Source organism: Tachypleus tridentatus, chromosome 1 (genome assembly GCF_004210375.1).
Source record: "Tachypleus tridentatus isolate NWPU-2018 chromosome 1, ASM421037v1, whole genome shotgun sequence".
Taxonomy (NCBI): domain Eukaryota; kingdom Metazoa; phylum Arthropoda; class Merostomata; order Xiphosura; family Limulidae; genus Tachypleus; species Tachypleus tridentatus.
In genome coordinates this window covers 61,191,523-61,210,747 of record NC_134825.1, presented here as the reverse complement: position 1 = coordinate 61,210,747, position 19,225 = coordinate 61,191,523, and the positions used below count along the sequence as shown (strand labels likewise).

Sequence of the window (19,225 nt, the reverse complement as noted above, 5' to 3'; positions counted from 1 at the left end):
GTTGAAACTGGAAAACAAGAAAGGCATCTGAACTCAGTTTCTGCCAAACAATTAGTGACAGTTTGGTAGAGAGAAGTAGAGGGTGCTGCATACATAACATGAGCATCTCATGTTCCTATTGGTTAAGAAGTGATGCAGGACGATTTACATGTGAGACATATTAGAATCTTTCAATTCCAACAGGGAATGGAGAAGACTTGTGGCATGTGTAAATTAAAAGTTTTTATAGAGATGGCAGCACTAAATAAAAATAAGTAATCACTGTATTTGAAGTATTTTTTAATGTTAACATAAAAATCACTTTGTACTTAAACTGCTAAAAAATTATGACATATTTATGGACAAAGCTTTTGTAAAAATACTTAATTTTAAATCTGTTTTCTGTGTATAAAAGACTCATTAAAATAAATTTACTATGTTGAAAGTTAATAGTATCTATAAAAAGTACAAGTGGTCACATGGCCAATCAATTAAAATGAACATGTTGAGAGAGATAATTGGTTCAGAGCATTAACACACCATACCAATCAGAGACACAATTTATCATTTTTCACCATATGGTAGCAAAATTGTGCAATAATTTAATGAAAATAAAAATATTAACCAAAGGGAATTCTGCATTAGGGTCAGTCAGAGTTAGCATTGAGAAAACTTCAAGATCAGGCAATCAGAAACAAAGGATATTTTTCAGGCCCAAACAGACAAAACGAGGTTTAGTTTACACTTTCCCTTACAAATACATCTCAAAACAGCTGGTATGGGTATTAACACTTTTCCTGATAAGGAGAGAACAACATTTTGACCTTCCTAGGTCAATAATTACTTCTTGACTTTCCCTTACACTTATTAACAAGTCTGAAAAATATTTGTTAAAAGTATAAATCATGAAAACTAAAAAAAAAAAGAACTATCAGAGAGATATATAATTTTTTAAATATTTACCTGAATTCTTTCCTTTAGAACTTTTGGATACAGTTCATAGCCATTTTTTACTCCAATATGATATTTTCCACCAGGATTGTGCCATGAATCTGGAATCTAAATAAATATTTCAAATGTTACTTTACCTTTTTGTAAAATTAAAGAAATTCAACAGCTATGTCTACCATCAATGTGTTTAAATTACACAAAATCAGTGCAGCAGTCATAATTACATTTTAGAATTATTTTAGCAAAACTTAAAACTTTTTCCTTATGACTGAGAAGAGAAGGACAATCTTCTCAAACACTCCTGCTAACACTTTGCTATATAATTAGCTACATCAAATTAGTTATTTGTGCTTTTTATTGTAGGTTGTACAGTAACAATCCCAAAAAGGCTTTCTTGTTGTTGTAACAAAATATCAATTATATAAAAATTATGACAAGTTAAAATGATAAAAATTTCATTTTGTCTTGAAAGGAATACAGACCCGTACATAACCAACAATTTAAACAAATTTAAAGTGGGAGAGATTCAAAGATACATTCGTATGTAAGCCAAGCTCAAAATTTAACACTATCAAATGTTGGTTAGTATTTCAGATTTTTAAGCCAAAGGAGGAACTAAAAGAAGTATGCAAGTATATATTCTCAAGTTTCATAGAATCTTACTTTAAAACATCAATACAGCTTCAAACTTTTTGCTACAAGTCACGGGTCAAAGACCATGTTTGTTAACTTCCATTCAAAATTTTATTAAATTATTTTATCAATTTATGTCAATAAATTTGGAATCAAGTTGTAGATTATGATTCAAACTTTAATATTATATACGAGTTAATTTCCTTATTGAAAAGTAAATATTAAAAGAACACATCTAAATATAGATTTTAGTGAGACATGTGATATGTTGAAAGCAGCACTGTTTAAAATTAGATGTTTGTGATATCAAAATACTGTCTACAATTTTGTACAAATTAGGAACTCAAGTTACTAATACTGACAAGCTAGAATATAAAATAAGAACCTCATATCTTTTTTATTTTGCTGAAATATGGCCCCATTCAACTCTGTCCAGTTTTTGAAATAGTCCCTTATAAACTCTTACTACAGTGTATGACATGTAAGTAACCAATCAACAACTTAAAATATCCCCAGAGTTGTTTTCTCAACCATTTTAATATTTGAAAGGGCTACCATATCCTTTTGATGCAAAATTTCAAGGAGGTAGGTTGTGTCTTTAGTCTGTTCACAGTTTCATATTTTTTAAAATCTAAATACATCTTAGTTATTAAGCTTAATAAATTATGGTGGAACTGTATGGTATCTGTGTAGTTATTTATGATTTTTTTTGGTCATTCAACTGTATATATAAAACCTAAACAATTTTTTTTTGATATCCTCCTTGTGCAAAATTTTAGAAGGCTTAGCAACCTATGCCCAGCAGCATCCAAGTACAAAGATCATAGCAAAAAGAGATAACTGTTTGCTTTACTTCTTGATTTACTGTTCTATAGTTTAAGAAAAATTATTACTATTTAGAAATAAATTATTAAAATTATCTATATGCATGTATATAATGTATAATAATTGAAGTGTGACTTTATATTACAAAATACTAGTCCACTAAAACACAGCCAACACAAGGAAGATTAAAGGTCAGTTTTATATTGCTGGATACATAAAAGGAGTGCATACACACCATGCCAATGCAAGATATGCAATGTTAGCTAGACATGACTAGAAGCCCAATATAATACAAAATAATTAATATATATGTAAATATACAATGTTATGAGACTTAAGCTACTAAGACTAAACATTTGTATTTTTGTGTTATAGTATGTATTCATTCTAGCATGAAAAACAAGCATAATTTATATTTATTACATTAGATTTTTTTTTGCAAGCCACAAGCCTTGAACAAAGTTCCCACCCCTAAAAGTAATAATGCACACTGCACCAATCTATGATGTACTCATTAAATTACAGCTTTCCACCAATAGAAAGGTAACATGTCCTCCATGTGCAGTATCCCTTGTGATCACAAACATTTGAAAAGGCTTTTTCTTGACAAAATAGAGAAAATACACCACAAAAGGGGAAGAAGTGTAGAAGGCTGTGCAAAGAGGTTAGTATCTATCCGTAATACATTTTCAGAAAAGGAATATGTTAACTTCAGAAACATTACTTCTATGCACAATGAACAGTTAAAATACCCAAATGAAAATGGTGGAGGGACTGGTGCAGATAAATAAATTACAAAGATGAGTTTCTTTATAGAAAAACAGTATCACAAATGAGGAAAGGAGATAGTCTTGTGAGGCATCACCCAGTAGGAGATGGAAGACAGCATCCATTTCAAGCAGGGAATATTTTTCACCCAAAACAGAAGACAAAATAAAATATATTGTCAAAATAATCTTTCTTGTGATCATAAAGTATCAAAAAGTGAGCATAATGTAAGGTTACTTAACCAGTCATTCTCTCACAGATGGTTGGCTGAGCATAAGTAGGTAATTAGGCCATTCCTTACTACAGAAACAATTACATGAAATATTTACCAGAATAATTAAATGCAGGAGAAAATATCCCAGACCTACATTTCAAGGAGAACACAAGACCTATCTGGCTGGACTAGCCACTGGAAATAACTTGGTTCATAATGTAGTGAGTCCTGTACAACACATTCAAACTAAGGAATGTATTCACAAAGTCTTATACAGTAGGATTACACTGTCACAATGGAGAGTTCTTAGTATACACTTCCCTGGCATCTTCAATCTTGGAAGCAAGATTTCTCCCCATTCTCTACTAGAAAAAAACGGAAAGAGAAATTTGCTTGAAAGAGAATGCTAAAGATGTGCTTGAATTGAACAGGAATAATCAAATCTACATCAAGTCCCATGAAGACAGACTATGATATGAATTATCACAACTAAAGACAACCACAGCAGATGCAGGCCTTTTTCACCTACAATGTGAAAAAATATATCCTAATTGCTGAAAGTATTTTTGCAGAAAACCATATTTCACAGAGCAAAAGCAGATGGGTTTAACACTTTCTCCACTCTCCTGCTAAATGCAAATTTTGAGAAAGAAAAATATTCCCAATGCCCTTTATTCCCTTATTGTTATAAGTTTCAACAAAAATTAAGGAAGCATTAAGCATTTATAAGTAAACAGTAATAAATTATAAACGTATGTAACATATAGTAAGTGAAACATTTGTATTTGAAAAAAATACTGGTATGCCAAGTTAGTATTTTCTTAAACCAAAAATGTATTTCCAATAACACTCATCTCCCACACACTCACAGCTATTACTCGACTGCCAGGGTTTCTTTCTTTGCTCATCTAAGCACTGGTCTGTTGTTTTTTTCTCACTTGCTCCTACCTTTCATAACCCACTCACTTACCCTTCACAACATTTATTTCATGACATGAATGTCAATGCACCTTTTATTCCGATGTTATATACAAGTACCTCATTCAGGTAATGTTATCACTTTTTTGAGATGCACTCAGTCTGCAATCTCTTATCTAAAACCAGCTCTTAGTGGTGAGGAAGGGCAAGTGTGTGTGAATGGAAATAAGTGTTACTGGAAATACATTTTCAATTTAAGTAAATATTAACTTCCAAAATATGCATGCTCCTTATCACACTTGTAGCTAGAATCCCACAATGATAAAGTAGAAGGGCCAGTGAAGGCATTATCCATACAGAAAGCATCTGCATATATTATGGATGTGCCAAAAGAAGACTGAAACCATAGATGGGAAACTGCACTGCATCCGGAACAAATATGCACTTCATGTAAAACTTTATTACTGTATTGTGGGTGAAATTTTACACAATTTATTTTAACTAAAGATCAGGCCACAACCAGATTACAGATGTTCCACTACTCAGGGTTGGAAATAAAGGGCCATCCCTTTATTCCCTGAGTGAATCCCAGCCCATGGCAATCGAGTGATGTATTCCAAGCCACCAGAATGACAAAAAAATTAAGTCAAAAAGGCAACATCCCAGGTTTGAAACAATGGAATCTTCCTTGCTGTATCCAACCAGAAGAAACAGAACTCATCCTCACTCTTCAACCGTGTGGGCAAGGTAAATTTCACTTGCCTCCAGAATTATGGAGAAGGCGTGGAACAAATGTGTTCAACCAAGGACCTAAGATGGGACCACTTCGTGTTTGGAATTATGAGGAAATAGTGGACATTCTCTCTTGAACAACATAGGAAACCAACACTGATCAAGGAGAAGGGTCGTGCACACCAAAATCGGGTAGCATAATGTCAAATCTAAACCAAAATTATGAGTAGGCTCCTGAAAAAGTTGATATCACTAGTACTGGAATCTGGAACAAAATGTCCAGAGACCTGTGTAGGAGGTCACACACTCAAACACCCCAAAAGTGAACCCTCTGTCCACCACTCCTGCAACTGGAAATTGCTTTTAGTGTTTTAACTCATAAACTTACTGCTGTACCAGTGAAGGAATTTTCTTAAAAGTTAATCTTAGAGGGACAAAAAATAATAAGCATAAAAACATGAAATACACATTTTAATGTAAAAACTTAATTACTTTTTTTGTTTATACAATATAGTTTTGTACATACACATTGGTTTGTGTACCACATTCCCATAAATGTATAGCCAATATTTAACTGCAGTGTATTAGCACACAAACAGCAAATATACATTGCACGCATATAAATACTTAATTTTCAAACCATTATTTATAATTTATACATCTATAAAAATTTATGTAACTTTTGGTTTAACTTGTATGGCTGGTAGTGCCTATGAAGAGAAGGTACCTAGGTCCTAAGACTGTTTTGATCCAGCACTGCTCATCATAGTCCATGAGTGGCACTCCATGATGAGTTGGTATGAGCCACATAACATGTGAGGGCCCTAACAGGATATAACAAATGATCAAGATCAAATTGATCATAAAGGTGAGAAATGGTGGGCAAATGGATTGGTAAGAAGGATCTTTCCTCTTCCCTGGCTGCCAGAGTCTTGGGAAGAAAAGACCTATTGGAATAAAACAAGACACATGTGGAATTATAAGACATCTGCTACACATGGATTGCAAATAACTCTTGCTGATGACATCCACAAGCCAACAACAACCAAAAATACAATTTAAGAGAAAGGTGAAACAAAAAAACACAAAGCTAAGGGCTCAAAAGGAGAATGGGGCAATGCATATGAAACAACTGTAACATTTCAATTCAGTAACTGAAAAGGTCATTTTGGTCAAAGAATGTGAAATGATTTAAGTAGACCTAATAATACTGGAAAGTCAAAAACCTTCCAATATTTAGAATACCAAAACACAGTGGATAAGGATGCCATATAGCAAGCCACCATAGATGAAGCAAGACTACTATCAAGTAACTATCATAAAATGAGATGAGGTAGAAACTTTTAATACTCCAGTGATGACAAGTATGCCATTTCCATAGGTAGAAAGCCATACTTGGTCTACTGAGAGATTTGGTGAAACAAAGAGAAACCTTAAAAGTCGAACCATTATGTTAGGCAAACGAATGTATAATTTCCAGGCATGAAGATGGAAAATGTCTGATCAAGGTTGTCTCAACAGAGGTGACCAAATATAAAAGAAGTGGAAGTTATAACTTTCCAAAATGAAAATGTTTTTCTAATAAGTACTTCTCTCCCCTCACAAGATTAGCTTTTCTCATTTTGCACTGCACTCTTTGTAGTCTTTTTTAATGCATGCCACAAGCCTTCAACCTTCTGTTGGAATTCAAAGTTCTAACACATCACTCATGTAAATCACTATGTGCCACCTCTCCATCAATTGAAGAGCACTATTATCACATGACAAAACTTCCTATAAGTGCCACTACAATACCATTCCTTTAAAGTTTGGCAGAAGACGTGAGCACCAGAATAAAGTGGGAAAAAAGTGTGAAAAGAAAGAAGTACCTATCAGAAATACATTTATAATTAGACAAATTATAAGTTGCAATACTGTACTCTCCCTCTGTTCACAAGATTAATTTGAATCCTACTTTGAATTGGAGGAAGGACTGACACGGGAAGCATAGGCATATCCCCAAGAAGCATCCAAAGGATACCCCTTAGCTGAGAGAAATATATCAGAAAATGTGAGGAAGGGTCCCTCAAAACATAGGAGCTAGGTATCTCTTCATCATAAAAAGAGAAATAGTCAGGAAAAGAACAAATTTATATGTGAAAAAATGTGCAACAGAGAGACATAAAAGAAGCATAATCACTCAATCTCATGCCAGAAGTAAGAAATGAAATGCCCACAGGTGTGGAATGACTTGGGCACAACACTCAGCAAAGTCAATTACATCCCAAACCTCTTGTCCTAGGTACCAACATCCTTGCAAAGGTAGGATGCAGACCCATATAATCTTCATCTCAAGTCCTAGAGTCCAGAGGAATCCTATCAGAAGACTCCAAGAACTCACATGGTGGCGTAATGCCACGAAACCAGGAATGTGTCATCTGGAATCTAGTTGGTTGGTTGGTTTGGCATTTTATGGAGCAAAACAACTTGGCTATCTGTACCAAACATGCCGTAAAAAGTTGAAAGTAAAGTAAAAGTATTAAACTTCATAAAAAGGAATCAAGGTAAAACGAGACAAAGTTTAATTTTTCAATTAAAAACATAAACAGCATGAAATACAATTTTTATATCTAGTGTACAACAGTGAGAGAGAAACTACAGTAATACTAATTTTACAAGACTTTCTGTTGCATGGCTAATTATCATAACTCACCAAGATGACTAACAGGTAAGTTCAAACATCAGCATTAGTCACCTGAAGTTAACCTTTCCAGTCCTGGTTTTGAATTATTTGACGTCACGGCCATTTTCAGAAAGTAAGGTAATAGAACTTTTAAAAGACTTTCTGTAGTATAATTTTAATTATTATAACTCACCAGGACGATTAACAGGTAAGTTCAAACATCAGCATTAGACACCTCAAGTTGGCCTTTGCAGTCCTGGTTTTGAATTATTTAGTGTTACAGCCATTTCCTAACTTCAAATCGAACTAGTTGTATTTCAAAAAGGAATCACATTAAAAAAAATCTAATTAATGAATTACAAACTTAAATAGTGTTAAAAAGGTCAAGAGCCTTTAAAAACTGAAAACATTTGTGAGGTGGACAGTGTCACCATCACCAGTGACACTGTCTAGCATCAGGAGTAAGGTAAACCAATGGACAAAACATGTTTAAAATTGTGCCATCCTTGAGAGTTGTAATGATGGCAAGACAGTAAAATGTGATTGTGACCTGAGTGTCACACAGACAACACATTGGTGCATCAGTCCCAAATAAAAGAAATCAATGAGTTAAAACACTGTGACCAATGCATTGTCTAGTTATAACTTCCTCTTTTCAATCCTTACAGAAGCAGGAGAGCCAAAGTCCAATACAGGGTTTTATTTGGAAAAGCTTATTTTCGTGTTTCTCACTCCAAGTCAACTGCCAGCTGCCATGGAGCTGAGCCTTGAATACAGGACCATAGTCCATGTATAGAACAGGCACAGCCATGATAGTGCCAGAGCAGAAAGCTTTAGCTGTGGTGTCTATGAGCTCATTCCTGCAAATACAAACAGAGCCCAGTATCCAGAAAAAATGGATAGAAGAAGATGTTAAAGAGAAATGGGCCAGTCAGTTTTTAATATCTGTGAGAACAGGTTATAAACCAACGTAAAGCAATTCCAGGACCAGTAGAGAACTAAGCGAGTCAGTATAAATAATGCAGTTTGAATACTGCTTAGCTTCTACGTGATCCAGGGCAAGAGAAATAGTGTACAGTTCAGCAGTGAATGCAAAAGCTGTAGTAGGGATCCTGCACACAACCACCAAACAGCAACAAACCATAGCAGAAAATTTATATGCAAAAACGGCTCGTTTGGGCTGAGAAAACACTTTTACATAGAAAAGCGAACAACGTTTCGACCTTCTTCGGTCATCGTTGTTCAGCTTTTCTATTAAGTGTTTTCTTTTGCATATAAATTTTCTCAACAAGTGGGTTTCTCGTCATCACTGATTAAACCATAGCAGAGCTCACACAGTTACCTGATTTTGAACCATCTGTATAAATAGGAATGAAAGGATGGTTCGAAGTATGTTCAACAAATAAAAGAGAGTACTTCCAATTCGGAGTATCTGCTTTTCTCAGATGACTTAAAGAAAGGTCACATTTGGGGACTGTAATAAGTCAAGGTGGGAGGGGCTGACCAGTGGACACAGCAACATTATCCAAGGACAGACCCAATTCATCCAACTATGCTTGGATACAAAGGCCAAAAGGAGCAATGGCAGACCATCTGTTCTCAAAACATATGGCCCAAAGAAGAAGAAAAACACAACCACAGGTGGGATGCTTTGGTAAATAACGAAGTTTTGAAGCATATTGTAAAGACAATTACAAACGTTGGAGGTGCAAAGGTTTATAACCCAGAATTCAAGGCCAAAGTGGTGTGTCAGGGTTGGACCCCTCAACCACCAGGATTCTCTCTTCCCCTTCACAGATTACCATACACGGCAAACCTGTGGGTGGATGCTCAGATCCAAGAGAAGGTACAATGAATGAACAGAACCTTCCCTAGAAGGTCCCCTCACCACGTACAGGAATCCACATTGAGGGGAAGTGGTCAAGGTAACCAGGGGAAAATCCTGGGATGAAGAAAGTTGCCAAGGGACGATGAGGTGGGAATGAGAACCCTGGAAGAAAGCTGAAAGCCATGTGAGAAATGTAGCAATGAGGGAGCAAGCATGGACAGAAGATCAGGACAAGGGTAGAGGTAAGAAATAGAGGATAGAAAAAGAGATAAGGGGAAAAGAGAACTGACCTTCTCAATCATCAAAGGTCTTGTTAAGAAAGGAATGATCTAGATAAAGGATAAGGTAGATGAGATAATACAAGGTCTAGGTGACATTAAGGGTAAAGTAATCTTATCTATGCCATCTGCAGGCCAAGATTTGGAGGACATGTCTTGAAGAACAGGTGAAACAAGGAACATGTAGAGAGTGGTTCTAAGAAAAAGTAAAGAAAGGGCATAAAGAACCTCTCTCGAAAAGCCATTTGAGAAACTCAGAGATACAGGCAACTATTTGGTGAGAAGCCCAGAATTCCCAAATCAAAGTCCACAAACAAAAAATGCTTCACTTGCATTAATATACTACCAAAGAAAAAAAAGGCAAATACGATGGGCAACATGTGTGAAGCAACTCTGTACCAGAAACTGGAACTCCTTTCCAAGAACATGACAATAGCAGGCATGAAGACAGAGAATGAAAGGTATGAGATGGAGCACTGGTGACTATGGTTGGAAAAGCATGTCATGATGTGAGGAAAGGGGAGAAACCACTTGCAGATGAAACAAGCAATGAAACCATGGCTGAATAAGTCAGTAAGAATCAATCAGAACGACTGTGCATGGAGTAATGTGGATGAGGAAGATTACCCAATGAAGTAAATGTATGGGAGGATAAAAATAAAGGAACTGATAACACCAATCTTGGCTGAAAGCATATACAACCAAGGTTCAATGGTGGGGTACCAGGGACAAAACACAAGGGAATTTGGGATTGAGAACAGTGATAAAGGCATCAATATGCAGACAAAGCCACTGAATGAAGGTAGAATGGAGGAACCATTTCATGAAGTAAGCCCAATCTAGTCAGGAAAGATAATCAGCTATGAGATTGAAAGCACCAGGTACACCAAACAAATGTGATGTTTATTTGAACCTAATAAAGGAGATGCAGAGTGTGAGAGCACAGGTGTATGGACCTGGTGACCCCTTGATGATTGACATAAGCCACTACAGATAGAATTAATTGTAATGAAATGATTGCTGGCAAGATGAAAAAAATTATCCAAAGCCCAACAAACAACCACAAGTTCAAAAACACTCTCTGACAGACCAACGACCCATAACCTCCTGGTGATTCACCTAAGAATCCCCAGCACTGAAGGGATGCATTTGTGAACAAATGTAAATCTGAACACAAAGAAGAAAAAGAGAGTATCATGGATGTGTGAGCCTTGTCCAACCAACAACATCTACAAGAGAAAAGGGATTGATGCTAAAAACATCCAAGTGATCTCGTGCAAGGTTACATTGATCATAAAGGGCTCATTGAAGATACTAAATATGGCCATGCCTAAGGGTATAAAAAGGATCATAAAGTTCTCATCCCCCAAAGTGATAGAACCTTGTGAGCAGAAAGTGAGGGAAGAAATAGGGCTTCCCAAATAGAATATTCTATAGAATTCAGCCAGATACAAGAAGGTTGGGCCCAATTGAGGCCTGTGTTGAAGAAATCATCCAAATCAATGAGGTGTTCAATGTGACAAAGGAAGAATATATCCAAATTGATCAACCAGTCAACCTCACACAGCTTTGATTAGAAGCTGTTGTATGTGACTGGCCAAATTATGTTCAGAATAAACAAGAAAGAGCCAGTCATCTATTCAAAGATGAAAGGGTGGGCCCAAGGCATGAGCATGTCAAGCAAAACAGCAAACTAAATAACAAATCATGTATGATGCCAATGCCAGGACAATAGGTAATGTCATAAGCTGCTGATACACAACTCCTCAAAGGACAAACTGAAGATATGAATGAAAATTCTCTGCTACACAAATGTATAGGTATAATTGGAAACATCCAATTGGTCATCCAAAAGCGAGGTGAAAATGCTCACAAAAGAGAACAGTATGTCTCCATGGTGAAGTGGAGAATGTGAGCACACTGAATGAGATGAGACAAATCGATGCCAGGATCCCAGTCCCCAGGCTTTTTGGGAACCACAAACATGTGGAAATAAAAACCTATCAAAACTGATAGAGCTGGTTCCATAGCCTGTTGCACAAGAAGGTCCTGGATTGCCTCTGCCCTGTGCTGGCATGACAAGGGATCCTGAGGAGAAGGGCAAGATTAATGAATTGAGAAACAATAAAGAATGGGAAAAAGGGAATAACATATCCCTCTGATTGTGCAAACAAAGGCAGAAGTGATGTAAAACTGAATGATCAACCCTAAAGTCAGAATAGGATGAAATAACCTCAGATGTCCAGAAAGTGATGTAATCATGCTCCCACTGATCCCCCCTACACATGGGACAGTCACCAATGCCATTTTAGTTGGTATGCTCAAGCCAAAGGTCCTTAAACATAAGGACAAACTCTATTATGGGAAACCAAAGGAGGGGTCAGGAAACATAACAAGCCAACATTCTTAAATTACCAATTGATGTTGAAGAAAGGCATGAAGCCATTGACAATAAAGAAGAATATAAACGAGCTGTATCAATTTAACATTCCAACATTTTTAAACATTATAAAAAACATGGGACAGAGAAAAGAAACTTCCCATAACTATCTGAGAGCAGAAGACAGTAAATGAACACTTTCTAACAAAGCATCTCTTCCTAATAAATCCCAATAATAAACCAGCCAGAAAACCAGAGAATCAACAGAAGAAGATAATCAGACTGAAGTAGAAGTCAAAAGACCTAAACTCATCCTCAAGTTGACGAAGGGAATGTTGATAAGCCTCAGACAAAAGCTAGATTGAAGATAAATACCTCAGAACAGTCACAAGAGTAAGACGAATCCAAGATAACTGTATCTGTTTAAATTGAACACAGATTCCAATCCAGCACCCCACAGGTCCAAAAGGGATCTATCTTTTGAGAATCGAAATATACCTCCTCCTAGTGGTGATAAACCAAAGAAAGCATGTTGTTTCAATCAATGCAGAAGACAAGACATTGCTGTCCCATCAAGTAACTGATTTAGATCTCCCAGCAGGAACAGCAAAATCAGAAGAAAGAAGAAGAATTAAGCAGTCACTTGTCTTCCTTTCTGCCAGTAAGAAAGGAGTAAAGTCAGTTAAAATCAAGGAAAACCCATAACCTAATAAACCCAAGTAACAAAATGAAGTAAAGGGGCTAGAAGTGGCAACCAAAATTATCCTCTGTTGTGGCTGACCTAGTAAATGAAAGAGCTGGAGAAAACATGTCTCAATTCTCACCAGGTGGTCCCAGATCATTTGTAAAAGCCACTTCAGAACTCCCAAGAGAGACCCTTGGTCTTCATATTTGTCTCCATCTCACAACATAACATGTCAAGGACAACCTGAACTGTTTGTTGATTCCTCCCCTGGGTGTCAACAAACACCACATAACAGAGTTACAAGAAAAGAGGTCTGGTTTGACTCCATAGTAGAAACCTCTACTCAGAAATATACATGCATTGATACAATTTTTTACATTAAGTAATCATTAATATAAATGAAAACATCACAGTAGAAATATCAACCACATTCAAAGTCACAATGCAAATTGGGAATAATCACAACACTTCTTTTTATAGAAACCCATGCAGAATATTTTGTTACAAAAAATAATTACAATAACCAAATGTGGTGTTTATATACAGTTCCAAGAAATGTACTGAAGTTAGTGGAAAATTTTGAAAATTAAAATTTGCCAAGAGCATTCAAGTGGGGTATAAAAGACCATAGCAAGAATGTTCAATGCTTAGATGTGCAAAGAGTGAAAACCAAGGAGACCGAGAAACACCTATATTGTCAGCAGAGGTACATTTTGGAAATGGATCTAGTGTCCAGAACTGCAACTCATCTAAACAAATATTGGTTGACACATTTAATTTGTAGGCTTTGTTATAGTCAGGCACAAAGTAACACAATGTGCCCTTGTGCCAAGCTCACCACAGATATGAAAACATATGTGCAATCATTAAAAGCTCTCAAACTGACCAATGATGTGTAAGTGGTGATAAACAAATGCAAGTCTGGATGAGGTGGAAGGAAGAAGGATGTCTGGGTCCATATGAGATCAAGAGAGCTACCATGACAGCAAGAGTTAAAAGGAATACAGTAGATCACTGGATATACCTACAATGAAGGAACAGGATCCACCAAAATGGATATATATTGGCATGTCCAAACAAGGGATGAAAGAGAAGAGTGAGTTCCCAAAAGAGACAAATGCTTTCATGCAGAAAATTTAAGAGATGTAAGAATTTTGGTATTAAAAGCTCTATGTCTCAAAGGCATAGAGGAGTAGTCTAAGCCTGTTTGGCATATGAAGTTAGAAAGACCCTCAAATGAGTAAGATAAAGGTGAGGGTCAAGATGGAATTAGAGAGTCAAACCATCTACCACAAAATAATATCCAAAACCATATTAGATGAGAAACAATATGCCTCAGTAATGTATCCTCCATATGAAAGGCCACCAAATGCATGGAAAATGTATCCAACTTGAGAGGATAGGTTGTGAATTGAATGTTCAACCACTATGATAAACCAAATGATCCAAAGTGCAAACAGATAAATTGGGAAGTGGAGAAAGCATCTCAGATCTTGATCCAGGTTAATCACATCCTGGGAGAGTACCCACCGAAAAGTTACAAAACTAACAATCTTGAACCAAAGTTAGTTCAAATTGGACAGATCTAATTACAGAACACCAAACACCTGTCTTTTAGGATTAACAAAAAGACAGGAGTAAAACTGCAGAATGGGGTTGAGAAAATGTCCAGGGGAAATAAAGAGTATAAAAACAAGGAAAACCTTACAGGAAAGCACCTGACTGACCCAGTAATCTGCTGAAAAGATAGTTCATAGTGTACAGAGTAAAAGAGATAAGCAAAGAATGTTGGATGGTAAAAACAGAGCTAGGAATAGAAGAGAAGGCCACTTCACAAAGCTAAAGAGAATGAGAAACCTAATGGAGCACACTGATCTAAAAAAAATAGAAAATCAAAGTAAATAGAGGTAACTACTGATGATCTGCAACAGCTGAGCATTCCAAAATATAAGAATCACCACACACACACACAAAAGATCTCAACACATAGAAAGGGTGCAATGTAAAGGTCCAAGAGAGAAGACTGAGGAAAGTGAATGCCACAATGTAATGCATCCTTACAAAATAATTTGCAGAAACACAGAATCCATGTTAATTACAACAAAATGGAAGAAATTGAGGATAAAGTAGAAAACAGCTATATGCAAGTAATGAAGCCATGAAGAATAAAGTGAAGCATGGACAGAAAGTGAAGATGGTTAAAAAAGAGATGAAAACAAATAAATGAAGAGAGAAAAAGAAAAAAATGAGGATATTATAATGTTAAAAAAACTCAAGTAATGGATGCTCATGCAACAAAATGGCCTGAGATTCAGCAAAAAACAAATGAATAATGAGTAAACAAAAGACGTGTGTAATCAAAGCAGTAAAAAATGAAGGTAGGATTACCTGATCTGTGTCAGAAAGAGAGAACAAGAGACAAAAGTATACACAGAATCATCAATAATGAAATTCATTAAAAGATAGGGCAGGCTCAGCTGAAATAACAGAAACAGAAAAACAAGAATCCTGGATAAGAGATCAGAATGGACAAACCTGTTAATGCACAATGTTGGAAATATTAACTATCAGAGCATATATACTCATCATATCAGTACTGGTTGACTCCTGTTGAAGAATGTTATAAATGTAGAAATATGGATGCATGATGCACACAATTCCCTAAGCTGACTTTTCTTTTCCATAGAAATAAAACTGGACTGATATGTCAGTGATATAGAAACAGGTCACTGAATAGTACATGCCAAAACATACGCTTTGTTCAAACAATGGGAACTAATACTACAAAAGAAACCTTATCACAAACAATAGTACATGTCTTCAAATTACAAATTTGATAAGACAAAATTAAAAAGAAAATACTTTAAATCAAAGTTATAACTGAAATATATAAAATTTGTTGGCATCTTTTTTCTTGTACTCAAGAAAACTAAAGAAAAAGAATCCACAATAGGAATGGTAATGAACATTTAAAATAATAACCACAGAAATATTGTTAATTTCTAGGAAAATTTCTAAGTGTGAACAAAACATTGGCAGGGAAAAAATGAGCTTTACTTTAACTGCTAGTGCTCATAGGAATTATTGCACATGAAGAACTTGTACTTCTCTTACTAGTATAGAACCATATTATTTTGAAAGGTTGCTCCATGATTGGTTGGCACATTACACATTACTACATGGGAGCTTCTTTCAAGGCTTGCAGTTTTTCCAAAAATTCTTAAGGCAGTAGTGTGAAATAATAGCTTGTTGTTGTGTTGAGAAGTAACATTTCTGAAATACCAAGTTCTGTTAAAATCAAACATGTTTTAACTTTTATAAGCTAATTAAAAACATTGTTGCATGTAATTGAAAAGAGTTTTAATATTTGATAATATTAAAAAGAAAATATGGCATAAATACGATAAGTATATATTTATCAGCCTTTAATACATGAAACGATTAATTAAGATACAATTACAATTATTTTAGAGAAGATTAATGTTGTTGTTGCTAATAGTACTCCTGAATCTTCCAGCATGAGAAAATAACTAGCAACTATTTGCTGGTGCCCTCTGAAGTTATGGTAGAGACTTGAAGTAAAACATTTAACTTACTTCTATTAGAACACCTTATAAAAATGAGACTTGAGATAATTGCAAGATCTGACTACTAGTTTATCAAAAATAGTTTTTAAAATACTAAAAACTTACTTTTAATTTTCTACCAGTAATACCTTCAATTTCTCCATCCTTAGCCTCTACAATAGTTGAAGTTTTCACATCTCCAGCTCCACTGGCATCTACCATATCAATGATCTTTGCTTCTCCATGGCTTGTTTTCTGAAGTAATAATGTTAAATTACATAACAAAATTTTAATTTTATTTTATTCATTTATAATAACAACAACAAATTAAACAATTATATTTGAACGTAACATAGAAAGGTAACATCTTATTAACCAACATGTTTTACACTTTCCTATTATGCATTTAAAGTATTGTCTGAGCATCTAATTTTACCTAGAAGATTTTAATTATGCATTAATTTTGCATATTTTTAGTGTCATGTAATTTTTCCATAAGCTGTTTTATTTGCATGTTTTTTTTACTGTAAACTGGCTATTTTTAATTTTTAAATGCAGTGTTGTATACCAAAAGGAAAACATTATCTTCTGCTTACAGATTCAAAGCAAATGTACGAAACTTTCAGCAGCAGTCGAAATACATACAGTTAAAATATGAATGTTTTTTATACAACTAAATAATTCTGAATTTCAGAAATAAATAACACTTATAAAAGTAATGCACAACACCAATAACAGTAATATTACGGTTAAAATAGCAGTAATATTACAGCTCTAGAACCTTCCAAGTAAACTTTTGATAGGCCCAGAAGAAAAATGGAGAGCCCATATGAAACAATTAGATGACAGTTTTAAATAATTGTTCTTTTCAAACCTTAAAACATTAGTATTTATTGGCATAAGACTGAATATCTATTTATCTTCAAAACACAAAGTTTTCTCAAATGATTTATCATTCTCTTAACAATTTGACAGAGTTTCCATCCTTGGCTGATCTATATTCACTGTCAGTTTATCTTTAGTCTGGTTTTTTACCCTAATAACTATCATGTTGGGTTTGTCTTCAGACATAAAACCATGTCTAATTCAGTTCATGACCACAGTTGTTCATAACCATTCTTCCAGAAAAACATGTAAACACTGGCAGATAATCAAATAACTCACTCAATAAAGTTTACTGCAAAAGCTTTCAAACATTTAGAAAATGTCAAGAGACTGACTGATTGTTATCAATGTTTTATTTCTTTAGCTCTGAGTACCAAAGAAAATACACTTTAGTTGAAATACCTCATGAACAATGTTGAGTAAATGTGCAGCCATTATTTTCTTTTAAATTCTTATAACATACTGTTGAATGAATAAACAGTGAGCAAATTTTAAAAATTACATAAAAATTTCAAATAATGAGATAGAATCTACTGATTCCTATGAATGGGTATATTTAACATTATTTTTCAGAGGTGTAACTGATTTTTGAGTGGAAAAATGCATCAGTCCAATGACACAATTGGTAAGTCAGGGCTTGTACTATTTTCAGTTTCTAAAGACTAATTCCCTATTAAATTTAGCAATAAATTAATGTTAAATGGAAATATCTACCGCCTTTCTCATGATTCAAAATATAATAGCACGTAACTTAAGCTACAGTATAACTATCTATAAAACAGCCAGAAAATTAGTAGTTAAAATCAGTGACGGTGCAATAACTGAGCAATATTACACACTATCACTACCAGCAGTAGAGAAAACTGGGTTGAAAAGATGTATTTATCAGCTCTACTACTACAAGCAGTAGTACATTTAAGGCAGTACAAGCTACACAAAGACTAGGGTCAAAAAATGAGTGATCTAAGAGTGAAACCGAAAGAGACATAAGACTGTTAAGTGTGCGACTGAGAGAGTACACTAACTGTACTGAGTAGTGTCACATACAGAATATTTTTACTATATTGTAATAAATTACCTGTAAACCAGATGCACCTGGATCGATTCCAGAATCAAGAATAGCAATTATAACACCTCGTCCATCATATTCTGGGTACTTACTGAGAAACGCTGAAACACCAGTTTCTCTCTTTGGTAATAGTCCCCAAATAGGAAAATCATCTACAAAATCAGCTGCCATTTTCACACACTCAACTCTAGCGGGGAAGGTATGAACGATTGTTTAATAAAGAAGCAAATAATAAAAACAGAGTATTATGTAAGCTGAAACCATTTTTTGATTAATTAATAGTATCATTTATGAGAAAAGTAGTTACCAAATTATCGATACTTTAAAATATTTCTTCTGAGAATGTATTGTTTTATGTTTACAGCGTATTTTTAAGTTAAAATTTAAACACCGAAAGCTAGCGAACCATTTGGAAACCGCACAACAGTTTAATGATAAAAAAGTTCCTCAAGGTATAGGTGATTTATTTTATATTTCTTTTCATTTGTGATTTCAGACTCAACAACAGATGCAGCACTGTAAATTATAAGTAGGTTGTTATGTTAAAAATGGTGTTAGTTATAGTTATGAAAGACTTCTGAAAAATTGAACATTTTTCAGTACTAAAATAATCGTTATAATCACAGAAACTGTTTTCATGCATAGTTTCTACAGCATATTACCGGTATATATATATATATATACATACGGTTTGTTTAGTTTGTTTTTTGAATTTCGCAAAAAGCTACACGAGGGCTATCTGCGCTAGCCGTCCCTAATTTAGCAGTGTAAGACAAGACAGAAGGCAGCTAGTCATCACCACCCAACGCCAACTCTTGGGCTACTCTTTTACCAACAAATGGTGGGATTTAC

General features: G+C 34.8%; 1 protein-coding gene across 7 annotated transcripts in view; it reads right to left on the bottom strand.

The window, feature by feature from the left end:
- TppII (Tripeptidyl-peptidase II) overlaps nt 1-18,579 on the bottom strand; it is a 136,845-nt gene extending 118,266 nt beyond the window's left edge. For 6 of the 7 annotated variants that reach the window (XR_013027949.1, XR_013027950.1, XM_076500235.1 and 3 more), the window contains exons 1-3: nt 18,383-18,566; nt 16,546-16,674; nt 943-1,038 (exon numbers count right to left, since the gene is read on the bottom strand). Coding sequence is in view for 5 of the 7 variants with exons in the window: in XM_076500235.1 (XP_076356350.1) it covers nt 943-1,038; nt 16,546-16,674; nt 18,383-18,544 (387 nt within the window). In the remaining 2 variants the exon portion in view is untranslated. Of the gene's footprint in view, nt 1-942; nt 1,039-16,545; nt 16,675-18,382 lie in introns of all 7 variants that reach the window. The other variant, XM_076500244.1, reaches the window with a different exon arrangement.
- Between the last annotated feature and the right edge of the window lie 646 nt (nt 18,580-19,225).